This window comes from Anomaloglossus baeobatrachus, chromosome 4 (genome assembly GCF_048569485.1).
Source record: "Anomaloglossus baeobatrachus isolate aAnoBae1 chromosome 4, aAnoBae1.hap1, whole genome shotgun sequence".
Lineage (NCBI taxonomy): Eukaryota > Metazoa > Chordata > Amphibia > Anura > Aromobatidae > Anomaloglossus > Anomaloglossus baeobatrachus.
In genome coordinates this window covers 28,459,869-28,480,697 of record NC_134356.1, presented here as the reverse complement: position 1 = coordinate 28,480,697, position 20,829 = coordinate 28,459,869, and the positions used below count along the sequence as shown (strand labels likewise).

Genomic DNA, 20,829 nt, shown 5'->3' with positions numbered 1-20,829 from the left:
AAACCACTTACTGCAAGGCCGGAGAGCGGGAGGACAATGCACGAGGTGAGCACTGCGATCAGCATTCAGAGTGGGTGAAGGTGGAGAGGTGACGTGTTTATGGGGACAGTACCGTCCTCATCAATGCAAAGCATAAAAGGAAAAAAACATAAAACACTGATTTTCCTAGAAGCGCGGCCCGCGCAGCAGATAATCCAAGGTTATGTGAAAACCTCTGGAGCAGATGTGTGCGCTGTGACACCGGGGAAGCTGCTGTCCGCGCGCCTCGCTCTTCCCGGCTGTTGTTCGGTTCCGGCGCACACTCGTCAGAGCAAAGACGGAACCATTACAACATGCATAAAAAATGATTTTATATTTTTGATTAATTTCAATGTCCACTTTATAAAGAGATGAGGAACTTTGGAACTACATTAACCATGTGCCGAGATTCAGCCTGTATTGTGTCTCAGAGCAGCAATCAAAATTCTGCTGGTGGACATCGGAAACAGTCGGCAAGCTCAACTTCATCTGCACCGGTCTCGGGGAGGTTCCTCTGTTGCAGAATCTTGTTTTTCCCAGATATTTTTCTGTTCAAACATCAAAAACCTTGGAGTGACCCATTAAAAGTCACCATGACCCGTCATGGGCCGCAGGCGACCGTCGTGTGACAGTTCTGCTAATGGCAAATATGGACGAGGCCTGGAAATGCAAATCACCGGAGAGTGTGCAGTGCAGAAAACGAACACTTAACTTTAGGTTTTGCAGAATTGTGAATGTGGCTCTGGAGTAAAATACAGATTAAATAAAGTAATGTATGTACAAAGTGACTGCACCAGCAGAATAGTGAGTGCAGCTCTGGAGTATAATACAGGAGGTAACTCAGGATCAGTAATGTAATGTATGTATACAGTGACTGCACCAGCAGAACAGTGAGTGCAGCTCTGGAGTATAATACAGGAGGTAACTCAGGATCAGTAATGTAATGTATGTACACAGTGACTGCACCAGCAGAATAGTGAGCGCAGCTCTGGAGGATAATACATTACATTACTGATCCTGAGTTACCTCCTGTATTATACTCCAGAGCTGCGCTCACTATTCTGCTGGTGCAGTCACTGTGTACATACACTACATTACTGATCCCGAGTTACCTCCTGTATTATACTCCAGAGCTGCGCTCACTATTCTGCTGGTGCAGTCACTGTGTACATACATTACATTACTGATCCCGAGTTACCTCCTGTATTATACTCCAGAGCTGCGCTCACTATTCTGCTGGTGCAGTCACTGTGTACATACATTACATTACTGATCCTGAGTTACCTCCTGTATGTACACAGTGACTGCACCAGCAGAATAGTGAGCGCAGCTCTGGAGTATAATACAGGAGGTAATTCAGGATCAGTAATGTAGTGTATGTACACAGTGACTGCACCAGCAGAATAGTGAGTGCAGCTCTGGAGTACAATACAGGAGGTAACTCAGGATCAGTAATGTAATGTATGTACACAGTGACTGCACCAGCAGAATAGTGAGTGCAGCTCTGGCGTATAATACCGGAGGATTACACACTAATTCTGATCTGGATTTTTTTTTTTATGGTAAGGACACCAGTCACATCAGGTTAAAGACACCCATCTCACACTGGCCCAATGGAACTTTTTTAATCTAATTTCCCAGTTTCAGGAAGTGCACTTGTACATTAGCCGCAATAGACTAACACTGACCCCATTTATTGTATTGAAGCATCTAATGAGCGTGTGCAAACGTCAATAAGAAGGGGAGAGGAGCTCTGACATTATTGTGATTGGTGGATGCTGTGTATAGAGGGGCTATCAGTCATTGCAATCCCGCCTCTGCTGATAATGAGACTGGTGAAAACTCTTCCGACAAAAGATAGAACGTTAGAATCTTAAAAAAAAAAAATATAAAATATAATATACGGCAAAATTCAATATAATATAATATATATATAATTAGTGTATTACATTGAGTTTTGATAGATATAGATTGAGATATATATATATATATATATAATCTCTCTCTCTCTATATATATATATATATATATATATATATATATATATATATATATATATATATATATATATATAATCTCTCTCTATCTCTCTATATATATATATACACACACACACATACACACACAGTACAGACCAAGAGTTTGGACACACCTCATTCAAAGAGTTTTCTTTATTTTCATGACTCTGAAAATTGTAGATTCACATTGAAGACATCAAAACTATGAATGATCACATGTGGAATGAAATACTTAAAGTGTGAAACAACTGAAATTATGTCTTATATTCTAGGGTCTTCACAGTAGCCACCTTTTGCTTTGATTAATGCTTTGCACACTCTTGGCATTCTCTTGATGAGCTTCAAGAGGTAGTCCCCGGAAATGGTTTTCCAACAGTCTTGAAGGAGTTCCCAGAGATGCTTAGCACTTGTTGGCCCTTTTGCCTTCACTCTGCGGTCCAGCTCACACCAAACCATCTCGATTGGGTTCAGGTCTGGTGACTGTGGAGGCCAGGTCATCTGGCGTAGCACCCATCACTCTCCTTCTTAGTCACATAGCCCTTACACAGCCTGGAGGTGTGTTTGGGGTCATTGTCCTGTTGAAAAATAAATGATGGTCCAACTAAACGCAAACCGGATGGAATAGCACGCCGCTGCAAGATGCTGTGGTAGCCATGCTGGTTCTGTATGCCTTCAATTTTGAATAAATCCCCAACAGTGTCACCAGCAAAGCCCCCCCACACCATCACACCTCCTCCTCCATGCTTCACGGTGGGAACCAGCCATGTAGAGTCCATCCGTTCACCTTTTCTACAAAGACACGGTGGTTGGATCCAAAGATCTCAAATTTGGACTCATCAGACCAAAGCACAGATGTCCACTGGTCTAATGTCCATTCCTTGTGTTCTTTAGCCCAAACAAGTCTCTTCTGCTTGTTGCCTGTCCTTAGCAGCGGTTTCCTAGCAGCTATTTTACCATGAAGGCTGCTGCACGAAGTCTCCTCTTAACAGTTGTTCTAGAGATGAGGAGGTGTGTCCAAACTTTTGGTCTGTACTGTATATAGGAAATTAAGCGATTAGCGAGCCCCTTTTGATCTGCAGATGGCCGATGATCTGGTATCTGGGGCGATCGCACGCTGCGGGCGAGTTACAGGAATGTTCCTACCTGACAGGCAGAGACAGGCAGCAGCGCCGCGCATTCGCTGACTCACATTTTTATATATGTGTATTTTTATTTTTTTTTTTTAAAGGGGGTATCCCAGGCTACAGAAAAAAAAAAAAGTATCCCCCATCCACTGACTAGGTGATCATAGATCGCTCGGTGAGGACAACCTGTTTAATGGACCGAAGGAGAAGGCAGAACGCTGCACCCGGCCATCCCCGGACGTCCCATAAAGAGTAAGGGGCGCAGGGGTGCGGATATTCAAACACTGCACCCTACAGCCCTGCCGGGGTTTTATCAAATGCCAGAAAGACTCAAATAGGTTTCCCATTATTCCCTTGCAGGCGCAACGGGGGAGGGGCGGAGGGGCAAGAGGATGGGGGGGGTGCAATGAAAGGTGGGTAAGGCAGATGGCGCTGAGAGAGAGGGGGGGGGGGAGGGGAGTTAGCACAAAAGGGGGAAGGGGAGAAAGCAGCCAGCGTAAAAAGGGGGGGGGGGCAAAGGCAAACTGTGCAAAAGGGGAGGGGGGGCACAGGGAGAAGCTAGCCGCCGCAAAAAGGGGGGGAAAGAGAAGGCAGCTGGCGCAAAATGGGGGGGGGGGCAGCTGGCGCAAAATGGGGGGGGGGCAGCTGGCGCAAAATGGGGGGGGCAGCTGGCGCAAAATGGGGGGGGGGGCAGCTGGCGCAAAATGGGGGGGGGCAGCTGGCGCAAAATGGGGGGGGGGCAGCTGGCGCAAAATGGGGGGGGGGAGAAGGCAGCCAGCGGAAAAAGGGGGGAGGAGAGGGTAGCAGGAGCAAAAAGGGAGGGGGGGGGAAGGCAGCAGGCGCAAAAAGGGAGGGGGGAGGGGGCAGCAGGCGCAAAAGGGGAGGGAGGCAGAAGGCAGAGGGGCAAGAAGGCAGCCGGCGCAAAAAGAGGAGGGGCGAGAAGGCAGCCGGCAGAAAAAGGGGAGGGGCGAGAAGGCAGCCGGCAGAAAAAGGGGAGGGGCGAGAAGGCAGCCGGCAGAAAAAGGGGAGGGGCGAGAAGGCAGCCGGCAGAAAAAGGGGAGGGGCGAGAAGGCAGCCGGCAGAAAAAGGGGAGGGGCGAGAAGGCAGCCGGCAGAAAAAGGGGAGGGGCGAGAAGGCAGCCGGCAGAAAAAGGGGAGGGGCGAGAAGGCAGCCGGCAGAAAAAGGGGAGGGGCCAGAAGGCAGCCGGCAGAAAAAGGGGAGGGGCGAGAAGGCAGCCGGCAGAAAAAGGGGAGGGGCGAGAAGGCAGCCGGCAGAAAAAGGGGAGGGGCGAGAAGGCAGCCGGCAGAAAAAGGGGAGGGGCGAGAAGGCAGCCGGCAGAAAAAGGGGAGGGGCAAGAAGGCAGCCGGCAGAAAAAGGGGAGGGGCGAGAAGGCAGCCGGCAGAAAAAGGGGAGGGGCGAGAAGGCAGCCGGCAGAAAAAGGGGAGGGGCGAGAAGGCAGCCGGCAGAAAAAGGGGAGGGGCGAGAAGGCAGCCGGCAGAAAAAGGGGAGGGGCGAGAAGGCAGCCGGCAGAAAAAGGGGAGGAGCGAGAAGGCAGCCGGCAGAAAAAGGGGAGGGGCGAGAAGGCAGCCGACAAAAATGGGGACAGGCAGGGGAGAGGGCAGCTGGCGCAAAAGGGGAGGGGGGAGAAGGCAGCTAGCGGAAAGGGGGAGGAGAGAGGGTAAGGCAGCCAGCGCAACGGAGCGGGGGGGTGTTGGACACAATTGGAGTAACCAGGGGGTAGGGAGTCAGCCGGCAAAGGGCAGGGGAAATGGAGGAGAAGAAGTGTGGGGGGGGGGGCAGTTGGAGCCACAAGGGGGCAGAGAGGTAGCTGCCACAAGGCAGTGGTGGGTGAGGAGGAGGAGGGAGCGGCGGCCGGGTCCCATCTAGTGATTGCTCTGGTATTATTGATCTCTCGGGCTCATGTAACGTCAGGTTATAATAATTTTTCGGCGGATATATCGCCTTTTTTTTTTCAGTCCATCAGCTTTGAAAATGTCTTTTTCTCGCGGCCCTATTTCCGAACATGATAAGAGCAGCCGGGGCTCGCGCCATCCAGGGCACATTACTGTATTTCATTAGGACGAGCCGCAGCCGACATGTCACCGGATCAATGATCCAGTTATCTCTCCATTACAGCAGATCCCGGATTTCAGAGCAGAGTGCTTAACCTTCCGCGATAATCAATTTTACTAAAAAAAAAAAAAAAGCGCTAAAATAATGTATGAGGGAAAGCAGACTGTCTGGCTCTGCCGCCGATATCCACATTAGAGGACCCGGGCCATTAACATCTTGTATTACGGTCTGATTTGAACAGAATTTTTTTCCTTTTTTTGTTTCCCGGAGGATATTTTATCACTATGCACCAGTTTTAAAATCCATTTACCACGGCGGACGGCTTATAGCGGGGATAGCGCCCACAACGGAGCGTGCGGGGCGAGACATCAAATACCAGAGATGCCTGTGACCAGAGCGGCCGCATTGTCCTCACTTGCCTTTATCTGCCACAAGGCAAAACACACACACAATGCCGGCGGGTCAAAATAATTACTGTCATCACAGAAGAGGAGAAAAAAGAAGCCAACACATCATATGAAAATATATAACACACGACCGCAACCGCATAGTAATAATAGATATGTACAACATAATGACTTACCCCCTGAAAAAAACGAAAAACCTCAAAAGGGTATGCAAAGCATTTAAAGAGAACCTATACTATACTAATATACAGTGTGTCCACCCATATCCTGTCCACCGCCATTAACTTGAGAACGGCGGCAGCTATAGGCATAGAAGTGGTGTCTAGGTATAGTAAAGTAGCCATGCGCTACGCAATGAAACCACTTATAGCGCCACCTGGTGGAAAACAACGGCGCTTGCATTTTTATCTCGAAAACGGAACGAGATAGAGAAAAAAAGTGAATTACAAAGTTGCAGGCATCATCAATTCAATACGAATCGACACTTTGCATACAGAAATGCTATGATACCCATGAAACACCCCCAACATTGAATGCTGGTCACGCATATGGCGCTCATTACTGTCCCCCGTCAGCTGCAATGCACATCTGGGCTCTGCACAGCATACTGTATCTTGCTGCACGCTTTGCAATATGGTAGGTGACACGTTTGCACAAGCATCTGTGATACGTCGTCGTAGGTCCTGCAATGTTGGTGGAGGGGTCGCATACACCTGCTGTTTGATGTGACCTCACAGAAAGAAGTCCAATGGGGTCAGGACAGGTGAGCGGAGGCCAACTCCACACAGCCACCATACCCAATGACTTGTAGGAAGGTCTCCATGAGGTGTCGCTTCACGTCCGCAGCCTTGTGAGTTTTACACGTTCTAATCATAGCATTTCTGTATGCAAGGTGTCGATTCGTATTGAATTGATGCCATACAACTTTATAATTCACTTTTTTTCTCTATCTGGTTCCGTTTTCGAGATAAAAATGCTAACTCCGTTGTTTTCCACCAGGTGGCGCTATAGGTGGTTACATTGTGTAGCGCATGGCTACTTTACTATACCTAGACACCACTTCTATGCCTATAGCTGCCGCTGTTCTCAAGTTAATGGCGGTGGACAGGATATGGGTGGACACACTGTATAAGCGTCCATCTTTATCTGTTCAATCTTCACAATCGTAGTGTCACACACGTGGACAGATCTGCTACTCAGTACCAGATGAAAACTGCAAACAGCCCAGTATTTCCAGACTCCTAAATGAAAAATCTTCCCGGTTTTCTACCAGTATCTTCTTAATCCTACAGCTATGTCTTGCACAAGTATTCATACCATGTGAACATTTCCACTTTTTTTTTTCCACGTTACACCCACAAACTTACCGTAAATATATGTTCAATGCTGGAGAGGAGAAGGGGTTAATGCTGCGCTGTCGCCAAACATGATGAAAAAAAATTGTTGATTTACTAATAAATATTTTATTCCATAGGTCCACGCGTTTCAAGGTTCAAGACCTCTTTTTCAGGACAAAAAAAGAAAAGAAAAAGCAACAATACAATGTATACAATGTATTGTTGATTTTTCCTCTTTTTTTGGTCCTGAAGAAGAGGTCTTGAACCTTGAAACGCATGGACCTATGGAATAAAATATTTATTAATAAAACAATTTTTTTTTTTTTTTTTTTTATATCTAGTAAGACCCTATTTGCGCTCTTTCTTCCTCAGTTTGTATTATTAAATATATATTCTAACACTAAGTAGCAGATATTTGTGGAGTGTAAAGGGACGACATCTGGTTTTCTAAATATATTAAAAATTATAAGTCTGCATTTGTATTCACTCCCCCGAGTCAATAGTTTGTAGGACCACCTTTAGCTGCGATTACTGCGGTGACTCTTTTGGGATGTCTCTACCAGTTTTGCACATCTAGAGGTGACATGTTTCCTCTGCTCCTTTGCACACTCGCTCTCGCTCAGTGAGATTGAATGGAGACGTCTGTGATCAGCAGTTTTCAGGTCTGTCATACATTCTCTCGGATTTCGGTCTGGACTGTGACTGGGCCGCTCACACACATGAATATGCCCTCATCTAAACCCTCCATTGTAGCTCTGGCAGGATGTCTAGGGTTGTTGTCCTGCTGGAAGTGGAACCTACGCTTGGAGTAACCCTCGACTCTGCTCTATCCTTCAAGCCACACATCCAAGCCCTCTTCACCTCATGCAGACTACAACTCAAAAATATCTCCCGGATCCGTGCTTTCCTTAACCAAGAATCAGCAAAAACATTAGTGCATGCCCTCATCATCTCCCGCCTCAACTACTGCAACCTCCTGCTCTCTGGCCTCCCTTCCAACACTCTTGCACCCCTCCAATCTATCCTAAACTCTGCGGCCCGCTTAATCCACCTCTCCCCCCGCTATTCCCCAGCCTCGCCACTCTGCCAATCCCTTCACTGGCTTCCCATCGGCCCAACGACTCCAGTTCAAAATATTAACCATGACATACAAAGCCATCCACAACCTGTCTCCTCCTTACATCTGTGACCTAGTCTCCCGGTACCTACCTGCACGCAACCTCAGATCCTCACAAGATCTCCTTCTCTGCTCCTCACTTATCTCCTCTTCCCACAATCGCGTACAAGATTTCTCCCGTGCCTCCCCCATACTCTGGAACGCTCTACCTCAGCATATCAGACTCTCCCCTACCGTGGAAAGCTTCAAGAGGAACCTCAAGACCCACCTCTTCCAACAAGCCTACAACCTACAATAGCCCTCAGTCCAGTAGACCACTGCGCAACCAGCTCTGTCCTCACCTCTTGCACCATCACACATTCCCTGTAGACTGTGAGCCCTCGCGGGCAGGGTCCTCTCTCCTCCTGTAGACTGTGAGCCCTCGCGGGCAGGGTCCTCTCTCCTCCTGTAGACTGTGAGCCCTCGCGGGCAGGGTCCTCTCTCCTCCTGTAGACTGTGAGCCCTCGCGGGCAGGGTCCTCTCTCCTCCTATACCAGCCTGTTTTGTACTGTTAATGATTGTTGTACGTATACCCTCTTTCACTTGTAAAGCGCCATAGATTAAATGGCGCTATAATAATATAATAATACGCTCTAGTGTCAAGTCCTTTGCAGCCTCTAACAGGTTTTCCTCCACTATTTGCCTTCTATTTAGCTCCATCCATCTTCCAATCAACTCGGACCTGCTTCCCTGCCCCTGCTGAAGTAAAGCTTTCCCACAGAATGATGCGGCCACCACCATGTGTGACTGTGGGGATGGTGTTTCCAGGGTGATGTGCAAGGTTAGAGGATTTCTACCACCCACAGCGTTTTGGATTTAGCCCAAAAAGTTCTTCCATGGTCTCATCTGACCAGAACACCTTCTTCCGCTACTCACCGTGTCCCCTATATGGCTTTTTGCAAACGGGACTTCTTATGCCTCTCTTCTTGCTAATGTTCTATAAAAGCCAGATTTGTGGAGTATATGGCTAATAGTTGTCCTGTGGACATATTCTCTCCCCTGAGCTGTGATCTCTGCGGTTCCTCCAGTGATCATGAGCCTTTTGGCTGCTTCTCTTAGTGCTCGCCTTGCTTGGGATGTCAGTTTAGGTGGCGGCCATGTCTTGGTAGGATTCCAGTTGTACCATACTCTTTCCATTTTGGGATGATGGACTGAACAATGCTCCGTGACATGTTCAGAGCTTGGGCTATTTTTCATTTTATAACCTAACCCTGCTTTGCTCTTCTCCACAACTTTATCCCTGACCTGTCTGGTGTGTTCCTTGGTTTTTCATGATGCTGTTTGGTTCCTAATGTTCTCACACAAACCTCTGACGCCTTCACAGAAGAGCAGTAGTTTAACTAAAAGGAAATTACACCCCCCAGGTCGTCTCAATTTACTAATTAGGCAACTTCTGGAGGCAATCGGTCACTCAGGATTTTATTTAGGGGTAACAGACTACAGGGGGCTGAATACAAATGCAACTCACAATTTTCAGACTTAGAAGACCATATATCATTCCAGATACATTAAATCACAATAAGATATATTTAGGTTTATGGTGGTGGGAACGTGAAAAAAAATGTGGAAAACTTCACAGGATATGAATACTTTTGCAAGGCACTGTATGTAGACAGATCTCCTACCCAGTACCAGGTGGAGGAAGCAACAGCCCAGTTTTTTTCCGCTTTTAAAGGGCAATTATAACCTGTTTTGTACAGGAATGCCACCCTAATGTAAGTGGGCAGATCTGATACACAGTACCAGGTGGAGGCTGCGAAAGCCCAACTTTTTGTTTAAGCTAATGGCATTAAAATTGATAAATGTTCTTTTGTTCATCCTTCAAGAGAAAAAAATCTGCCAAGGGTTCATAGGAGGAAGACTTGTACCTACAAGACTGAGCGGAGGAGGCTGACTCAGACAAATAATGAGCACCCGCGGCGGCCGGCTCATGTACTCTCCAGGAAATGGCTCACAGAAAAGCTGGGATCATACATGTGTCATAGGAGCTGGTTAAAAATAAGAGGGTGTAAGGGGAAGTGATGATCACAGGCCCACTCCGAGTGACATAATCCTCTAACATGCTTTCCAATCGTCAAAACTCTTCAAAGTTCACTCATTTTTGCGCTTGCGCCAGAAATCCACAAAGTGCATGCGTCACGTGTCAGGAGTGTTCTTGTGACGTCCATCGGAGTGATTATTTTTTTACCTCCTACTATATAGAATACTGTAATTGTCTACTTTATTCCATATAGTGGCACAAAAAAAAAAAAAAAAAAAAGTGGCAGACCTGGGTCCCGAAAAACGCCGTGGCTCTCTATACTTACACTGGGAGGACCCGTGAAGCACTTCACAGTTTGGACAGTGGTAGAGGTCGATATCTGCCGCCTGATGCTCTTCAACTTTTACACAGCTGTAGGAAGGGGGGAAAGAAAAATAATGTGTTGGTAAATCAGAATTTGTAATAAAAAAAATAAAATAAATAATAATAAAAAATATTACTATTAATAAACAAAATAACAGCCATTATAATAAAAATTTTATTTTGATATTATATAAAAATTGATTATATTTTATATTATATAAAATATATTTTATTAATATATAAAACAATATAAAAAATGTATTTTATTTTTATATTATATTTTATATAAAATATATTTTATTAATATATAAACCATAAAATATATATTTTTATATTATATTTTATATTATATAAAATATATTTTAATATATAAAATATATTTTATTAATATATAAAACATAAAATATATTTTATTTTTATATTATATTTTATATTATATAAAATATATTTTATTAAGATATAAAACAATATAAAATATATTTTATTTTTATATAAAATATATAAAGTTAATTTTATTTATTGTATAAAATATATATAAAAAATTTATATTATATAACATATAAAAAATATTATAGAAAACAAAATATAAAATTATATATGTATAAAAAAATGCATTAATACTTTATATATTTTATATAAACAAAATTATTATAAAATGTTATTATAAATATTTTATATGATATAAAATGATTATCAATTTTATACAATAAAAAAAAAAATAGTATATTATATTAATAAAATTAGTTATTTTATTTATATCAACAACATTTTTATATATTTTACATAATAAAAAAATGCAATAAGTATAAAATTATTTTTTACATATTTTATATAATTTTAAAAAATATATATATAAAAAATAAAAAAATGTTATAATATTAATATTTTGTATAGATTATTATTCATACAATTGAATTGAAAAAAAACACTTAATTTCTTTTAAGGCACAGTTGGTGCAATTATTTGGGCAATTCTTTCATAAAAAAAATGTTTTATTGTTTTTTGTTGGGAAAGGGGTTTACAGGTGAGGCCTCATCATATTGACTTGCCACCAACATAGGGTTGATCTGTATATGGCTGTCTACAGATAGGCCCCCTAGTGGTGGCATCGGGCAGGTAACATTTCTACAAATGTGGGTTTATATGTAAATAATTCCATGGTTGAAGCTCCGGATTCATCATGAAGCGATAAAGGGGTTATTTGTTGAACAGTTCCCCATTAGGAATAAAATCTCCCTTCTGCCTATGGGTGTGGACCCCCACCAGACATCCCCTTTTAACAACATTTCCAATCAGCCACGAGGGCTCAAACTCTTTATGGAAGTATGTGCCCCCTTTCCCCCCCCCTTCAAAATGTAAGGATAACCTTCAACATAATTAGGAAGGATGACCATGTGTAAACTTTCCCTTTAACAATAGGTGACATGGTAACACTGCTGCATGCATCCACACTAAAGCATAAGGTTCCTGTAGCATTTCTATACCAGTAACATATTTGGCAGCTGCACTGTAGAGCATCCCTTTAAGAGACTTCTCTTAAAACAGGTCAAAAGTGGCCATTTTTTAATCATATGTTATTCCTGCTGATCGGCTGAGTAATCCGCTTTTTTCTTTTTCAAAATCCGCCATACGGTTTCAGAGATATGGGCCTATTTAGTGCAATGGTCTAAAGACACGCCCCTGAGGATCCATGTGAGGCACGCCCCTGAGGATATAAAAATTAGCTCCAAAGAAAAAGTCTCATATCTCTGGAACCGTATGGCGGATTTAAAAAAAGAAAAAACTGGAATACTCAGGGGAACAGTGGAAATAACACAGACTAATAAGTGGCCACTTCTGACCTAGTGACGGTTCCTCTAAGAGGATCTCAGCTCTCCATAGCGGGAGGTTACTTGCCGATACGATGCCAACACAGGGGCAAAACATTGATGTTATGATGGCCGGAGTAGTAAGTAGGTCTTTTTTTATCCATCTTACCAATTTTTGGTTCTTGTGAATATAGGTAACTGTACGACTTTCCGGAAACTTTCTAGTATAAGAATGTGGAAGGTCCAGGAGGAAACCAAGAGAAGAAGCCTCATTCTGCAGACTAGTGACCTCCAGAGGGGTCTTCCGTGCAAATTGATGATTAATATTACATAAATCACTCGGAATAATACGGCCATGACATATTCATCGATATGAGGAATAACATAGCACGCGCGGGGTCGGTGACAGGCCCTCTCGCTCGCTCCGTCACGCAGCACATAACGTACAGCAGCAGCTGTTTCCAGAGCGCTGCATAAAATTGTTTGGCGACGGACCTGCCAACACTCGGCTGAGAAAGTCACAACTAGGGGGAGGGAGAAACAGATGCCAAGAGTCAAAAAAAAAAAAATAAAAAAATATTTTTCTTGAAATCCTGCCCATCTTGGTTCTTTACAACTTCATGTCACAGTCAAAACTACAATCACAAACTTCCTAAACCGATTCCAAGTTGCAATCATCACTTTGTACTCTAGTCACACCCAAAGCTGCACACAAAAAAAAAAAAAAAAAAAAGTCCACCGCTCGCCCTAGCAGAACGCTCAGTACTGGAAATGTGACTTCAGTTGCATACTCTACCCAATATGTTGCCTTCCACTCCGGCTAGGACTGGCCACCGGAAGGAAGGAGAATCCTCCGGTGGGCCTCTCTGCGATAATATATATGTCACTTATGTAGTTACATAGGTTGAAGAAAAGAAGAAAAAAAAAACAACTTAGTTAACCTTCCTCCGCCAATTATATATTTTGTCAGTAAATCATTTATAACTGACAATGTTTTGTGTACTGGGAAAATCATCCAGCCCTTTTTTAAAAGCTGTTATAGTATCTGCCATTACTACCTCTTGTGGTCGGCATTCCACAGTCTGACTGCTCTAACTGTAAAGAACCCTTTCCTATTTAGCTGCTGAAATAGCCTGGCAGCTAAATAACAAAAAGGGTTCTTTACAGTTAAAGCATTCCCCATTTTTATAGTGCTTTAACTGTGAAGAACCCTTTCCAATTTAGCTGCTGGAATAGCTTGGCAGCTAAATAACAAAAAGGGTTCTTTACAGTTAAAGCATTCTACAATCTGAGTGCTCTAATTGTGAAGAACCATTCCGATTTAGCTGCCAGAAAGGCGATACCAGCAGTTAAATTGGAAAGGGTTCTTTACAGCTAAAGCAGTCATATTGGGGAATACACTAACTGTAAAGAACCCTTTCCAATTTAGCTGCTGGAATTGCCTTTCTGGTAGCTATATAGGAAAGGCTTCTTTACAGTTAAAGCAGTTAGATTGTGAAATTCCCTAACTGTAAAGAAACCTTTCTTACTTAGCTGCCAGAAAGGCGATTGAGGCAGTTAAAAATGAAATGGATCTTTACAGTTAGGGCATTCCACAATCTGACTGCTTTAACTGTAAATAACTCTTATTTAGCTGCTGGAATCGCCTTTCTGGCAGCCAAATAGGAAAGAGTTCTTTACAGTTAGAGCAGTCAGATTGTAGACGGCTTTAACTGTAAAGAACTCTTTACTATTTAGCTGCCAGGCTTTTCCAGCAGCTAAATAGGAAAGGGTTCTTTACAGTTAGAGCAGTCAGACTGTGGAATGCGGACCACAAGAGGTAGTAATGGCAGACGCTATAACAGCTTTTTAAAAAGGGCTGGATGATTTCCTCACTGCACACAACATTGTCAGTTATAAATGGAAATCGCCTTTCTGTGAGTAAAATAGGAAAGGGTTCCTTACAGTTAGAGTAGCCAGATGGTGGAATGCCCTACCACAAGAGTACCTAGGCATTACCCCCCAAAATAATCAATAGTTGACACAATACACTTGTTTCACTACATACAAAAGGGAGCATCTCATCAAATTTACAATTAATTATTATTATTATTATTATTAATAATTTATTAATTTATATAGCGCTATTAATTCCACAGCGCTTTACATACATTGGCAACACTGTCCCCATTGGGGCTCACAATCTAAGGACCCTATCTGTATGTTTTTGGAGTGTGGGAGGAAACCGGAGACCCCAGAGAAAACCCACACACACAGGGAGAACATACAAACTCCTTGCAGATGGTGTCCTTGGTGGGAATTGAACCCAGGACCCCAGCGCTGCAAGACTGCAGTGCTAACCACTGAGCCGCCACAAGACTGCAGTGCTAACCACTGAGCCGCCACAAGACTGCAGTGCTAACCACTGAGCCGCCACAAGACTGCAGTGCTAACCACTGAGCCGCCACAAGACTGCAGTGCTAACCACTGAGCCGCCACAAGACTGCAGTGCTAACCACTGAGCCGCCACAAGACTGCAGTGCTAACCACTGAGCCACCATGCTGCCCTACAAATTACCCAGTTTATTATTATTATATAGAAGCATAGGTAAATTTGTGAATGTAATTTTTTGATGTAGTTGATCAGTGGCCCCCAGAGTCAATGTTACTGGAGGGTCCCGGCCGCCCCAGCATGAAACTGCTTCTATTAGTCTGTCAGTCTTTCTGGAATTATAGTGATGAAACAGGCTGCTCAGGATGAACTGCTCGATCACGAGTCTAGTTTGCAGCAAGAAATGGTCCTCTATGGGAGCGAATGAACGAAAAAGTAGAATTTTAAGAGTTAAAAATAAAAAAAAAATTAAAAATTAAAAAAAAAAAATTGAAACCCTGAACTGTAATTCAGCATAAAATGACTTTATAGGGCATTTATTCTCCAGTAAATAAAAAAAAAAAAGCTATGAAATTGTGAAGATGCAGCCAAAGGGAATCTGCTGCCTGAGTGATCGCCTGCTATGGAGAGCTGTAAAGGAGAGAAACGCGGCTTTGATCTTAATTACAGGAAACAGGCTGCACAGCGTAATTAGGGCAATTCCCTTTAAAATGTACAGAAAAAAAAAACACAACTGCAGACAGAAAATTGTATCAGTGACGACTCCCGGCTGTGCCGACTGCAGGGGGCAGAGGAATGAGAAGATCGCTGCAGTCAAATGTATGTTCAGAGCAGATACCAAAGCATGATCTAATGATCGGCGAGGATCGAGTCTTTTGCAACAGGCTGGAAAGCGAGGATCGAGTCTTTTGCAACAGGCTGGAAAGCGAGGATCGAGTCTTTTGCAACAGGCTGGAAAGCGAGGATCGAGTCTTTTGCAACAGGCTGGAAAGCGAGGATCGAGTCTTTTGCAACAGGCTGGAAAGCGAGGATCGAGTCTTTTGCAACAGGCTGGAAAGCGAGGATCGAGTCTTTTGCAACAGGCTGGAAAGCGAGGATCGAGTCTTTTGCAACAGGCTGGAAAGCGAGGATCGAGTCTTTTGCAACAGGCTGGAAAGCGAGGATCGAGTCTTTTGCAACAGGCTGGAAAGCGAGGATCGAGTCTTTTGCAACAGGCTGGAAAGCGAGGATCGAGTCTTTTGCAACAGGCTGGAAAGCGAGGATCGAGTCTTTTTCCAACAGGCTGGAAAGCGAGGATCGAGTCTTTTTCCAACAGGCTGGAAAGCGAGGATCGAGTCTTTTTCCAACAGGCTGGAAAGCGAGGATCGAGTCTTTTGCAATAGACTAGAAAGCGAGGATCGAGTCTTTTGCAACAGGCTGGAAAGCGAGGATCGAGTCTTTTGCAACAGGCTGGAAAGCGAGGATCGAGTCTTTTGCAACAGGCTGGACAGCGAGGATTGAGTCTTTTGCAATAGACTGGAAAGCGAGGATCGAGTCTTTTGCAATAGGCTGGACATGCCCTTTTAAAAACGACAGTCTCACATGAAAAGAAACTTAAAAATCCAAAAATTATGGGGAAAAAAAAAATAAATAAATGGTGGATTGATAGATCACTTAGGTGAGCAAAACCTTACAAGCACGCCTTAAAAGGAAAACTTTCATTGGATTTTTTTATTTTACTTTTGTACTTCCTCCGATTGCCGTTACTCCTCTGATTCGGGAACAGTTTTTCTTTTTCTTCTACCCCCTTCTGTTCCAAAGTTATGCCAAATTTTCTCTTTGGACAACTGGGCGTGAACCAACTAACTTTTCTGTGGGCGTTTGCTTTTTTTCTCTCCAATCAAACATGGCCATGACAAAAAAGGGGCAGTTCTGTTGAATACTCCCAGTTGGCTGAAGGGAAAATTGCACCATTATTTCCGGAGGACATAACTTTGGAACGGAGAGGCGCAGAAGAAAAAGAAAAACTGTTCCAGAATCAGTGGAGAAGCAGCAATTAGAGGAGGTACATTTCCATTAAAGAAATTGACACAGATTATAGTGCTGAGGGTTTTTTATATCTACCAAAAACAGGCCTTGAGACGTCTGGTTGAAAATCATATGAGGCCAAATTAGTTTTTTTAGTAACAGTATAATTGCTTTACAGAAAAAAAAAAAAAAGCAGATATTGTCAGGTAAAGCGGCACGGTATTTTGTTCTAGCGATCGACAGACATCCTCTGATCAGACATTGATCGCATATCCATCCAATCCACGTCATCAATGACTTTACAGAGACAAGCCCTTTAAGAACAGAAAACACACATGAAATCATGTATGCCGCAGTGACAAAACCGAATTGGGTGATACATCGCCCTCTATTGCCAGCCTGAGGACGATTTGCCCCAAAACCGTGCTGTCCCTTTAAAAAGTATAAAAAAAAGAGAAGAAAAAAAAAGCGAAAAAAAGAAAAGGCAGAAAACAAGAAAGAAAAAAAAACGAGACGTAAAAAAAAAACAAAACAAAAAAACAAGGGACGGAAAAAAAAAACCAAGAGACGAAAAAAACCGAGAGAAAAAAAAAAACACAGGGAAGAAAAGAAGGGAATTTTGTTTACTTACCGTAAATTCCTTTTCTTCTAGCTCCAATTGGGAGACCCAGACACTTGGGTGTATAGCTTATGCCTCCGGAGGCCGCACAAAGTATTACACTAAAAGTGTAAACCCCTCCCCTTCTGCCTATACACCCCCCGTGCTCCCACGGGCTCCTCAGTTTTGGTGCAAAAGCAAGAAGGAGGAAAGAAATTATAAACTGGTTTAAAGTAAATTCAATCCGAAGGAATATCGGAGAACTGAAACCATTCAACATGAACAACATGTGTACACAAAAAAACAACAGCCCGAAGGGAACAGGGGCGGGTGCTGGGTCTCCCAATTGGAGCTAGAAGAAAAGGAATTTACGGTAAGTAAACAAAATTCCCTTCTTCTTTGTCGCTCCTAATTGGGAGACCCAGACAATTGGGACGTCCAAAAGCAGTCCCTGGGCGGGTAAATAATACCTCATAATAGAGCCGTAACGGCTCCGTCCTACAGGTGGGCAACCGCCGCCTGAAGGACTCGCCTACCTAGGCTGGCATCCGCCGAAGCATAGGTATGCACCTGATAGTGTTTCGTGAAAGTGTGCAGGCTCGACCAGGTAGCCGCCTGACACACCTGCTGAGCCGTAGCCTGGTGCCGCAAGGCCCAGGACGATCCCACGGCCCTGGTAGAATGGGCCTTCAGCCCTGAGGGAACCGGAAGCCCCGAGGAACGATAAGCTTCGAGAATTGGTTCCTTGATCCACCGAGCCAGGGTTGATTTGGAAGCCTGTGACCCTTTACGCTGGCCAGCGACAAGGACAAAGAGTGCATCCGAGCGGCGCAGGGGCGCCGTACGAGAAATGTAGAATCTGAGTGCTCTCACCAGATCTAACAAGTGCAAATCCTTTTCACATTGGTGAACTGGATGAGGACAAAAAGAAGGTAAGGAGATATCCTGATTGAGATGAAAGGGGGATACCACCTTAGGAAGGAATTCCGGAACCGGACGCAGAACCACCTTGTCCTGGTGAAACACCAGGAAAGGGGCTTTGCATGACAGCGCTGCCAGCTCAGACACTCTCCGAAGTGAAGTGACTGCTACTAGAAAAACCACTTTCTGCGAAAGGCGTGCGAGAGGAATATCCCTCATTGGCTCGAACGGTGGTTTCTGAAGAACCATCAGCACCCTGTTCAGATCCCAGGGTTCTAACGGACGTTTGTAAGGAGGGACGATGTGACAAACCCCCTGCAGGAACGTGCGTACCTGTGGAAGTCTGGCTAGGCGCTTCTGGAAAAACACAGAGAGCGCAGAGACTTGTCCCTTAAGGGAGCCGAGCGACAAACCCTTTTCCAATCCGGATTGAAGAAAGGACAGAAAAGTGGGCAAGGCAAATGGCCAGGGAGAAAAACCCTGAGCAGAGCACCACGACAGGAATATTTTCCACGTCCTGTGGTAGATCTTGGCGGACGTTGGTTTCCTTACAGCGTCCCGCCCTTCCCCTGACTGGCAGGGCTGGGGGCGGGAAGAAAAAGAGACTAGGCCCAAAAGCCGGGGACTCGAGTTATAAGCGCGGCCGCCGTATAAGCGCGGCCAGCGCAGAGTCCCCGGCGCACTAACAGTCCCAGCCGCGTCTCAGTAATAACAATGGCAGCGGCGGTCAGCGCGGTAGTCCCCATACACAAACACACTCAGCGACGCTGCAGTGTATAATGGCACAAACGCGGTCAGCGCCGCGGTCCCCGGTGCACTAGCACACCCAGCAATGCTGGAGTGTTGCTGTGCACGGTCCCCACGGGGACACAGAGTACCTCAAAGTAGCAGGGCCATGTCCCTGAACGATACTCGGCTCCTATCCAGCAGGGTCCTCAGGAGCTGTGGATGGAGCACGGTCTCAGTGCCTGGAGACCGTTAGGATCCCACTTCACCCAGAGCCCTAAGGGGGATGGGGAAGGAAAACAGCATGTGGGCTCCAGCCTCCGTACCCGCAATGGATACCTCAACCTTAACAACACCGCCAACAAGAGTGGGGTGAGAAGGGAGCATGCTGGGGGCCCTATATGGGCCCACTTTTCTTCCATCCGACATAGTCAGCAGCTGCTGCTGACTAATCTGTGGAGCTATGCGTGCATGTCTGCCTCCTTCGCACAAAGCAAAAAACTGAGGAGCCCGTGGGAGCACGGGGGGTGTATAGGCAGAAGGGGAGGGGCTTTACACTTTTAGTGTAATACTTTGTGCGGCCTCCGGAGGCATAGCCTATACACCCAATTGTCTGGGTCTCCCAATGGAGCGACAAAGAAAAAGAGAAAAAAAAAAAAGCAAACCTTTCCATGTGTACACAAAAAAAAAAAGTTGGACAGCTGTGTTTCTTCCACATCTGCCAGACTCTCCAGATAACTTTGGAGGACAGATTCTGCCAGGTGGTGCACAATTTTCTTGGTTTATAGAAAAAACAACAAAAAAAAAAAAAAAAAAATAGCATTGATATTGTGGAGTAGAAAAAGCAAGTCGCCATATAGCCCACACATCCTCCCATTTTAGTTACTATCAACAATATTTAAGTCCAAAAAACAAGCATCTTTTTCTAATCCTGGACATCCCCTTTAAGATAGTCAAGGGGAGAGGGGTCCAGCAACGAAAACATTTTTTTTCCCCCTCAATCCTTTAGGTAATTATGAATACAAATATGAAAACTAGATATTCCATGATGGTAAAACTATAAATTGTTCAGTGAGCAGGGCCTTAAAAGCATTTAAAGGGGATTTCTCACTATTTTTTTTTATTTAAGCAGAGTAGCTCTTCTCATTGCTGCTGTTCTACTGATTCTGGAACAGTTTTTCTTTTTCATCTGTGCCCTTTCGTTCTAAAGTTATGCCCTCCAGTAATAATGGTGCAATATTTCCCTTCCGTCAACTGGGTGTGTACAGTCATGGCCAAAAGTTTTGAGAATGACACCACAATGCTATTTTTCACATGATCTGTTGCCCTCTGGTTTTTAATTGTGTTTGTCTGATGTTTACATCACATACAGAAATATAATTGCAATCATATTATGAGACCAGAAGGTTCTATTGACAGTTAGAATGAGTTAATGCAGCAAGTCAATATTTGCAGTGTTGCCCCTTCTTCTTCAGGACCTCTGCATTCTCCCTGGCATGCTCTCACTCATCTTCTGGAGCAAATCCTGACTGATCGCTGTCCATTCTTGCATAAGCAATGCTTGCATTTTGACAGAATTTGTTGGTTTTTGTTTGTCCACCCGTCTCTTGATGATTGCCCACAAGTTCTCAATGGGATTAAGATCTGGGGAGTTTCCAGGCCATGGACCCAAAATCTCTATGTTTTGTTCCATGAGCCATTAAGTGATCACCTTTGCTTTATGGCAAGGTGCTCCATCATGCTGGAAAAGGCATTGTTGGGCGCCAAACTGCTCTTGGACAGTTGGGAGAAGTTGCTCTTGGAGGACATTCTGGTGCCATTCTTTATTCATGGCTGTGTTTTTAGGCCAGACTGTGAGTGGTGCGATTCCCTTGGCTGAGAAGCAACCCCACACATGAATGGTTTCAGGATGCTTAACAGT

The 20,829-nt window shown here is 44.4% G+C and overlaps 1 protein-coding gene across 1 annotated transcript in view; it reads right to left on the bottom strand.

The window, feature by feature from the left end:
• KDM7A (lysine demethylase 7A) overlaps nt 1-20,829 on the bottom strand; it is an 81,086-nt gene that overhangs the window by 35,441 nt on the left and 24,816 nt on the right. The window contains exon 2 of the mRNA XM_075342138.1: nt 10,440-10,525. Coding sequence (XP_075198253.1) covers nt 10,440-10,525 — 86 coding nt within the window. The remainder of the gene's footprint in view (nt 1-10,439; nt 10,526-20,829) is intronic.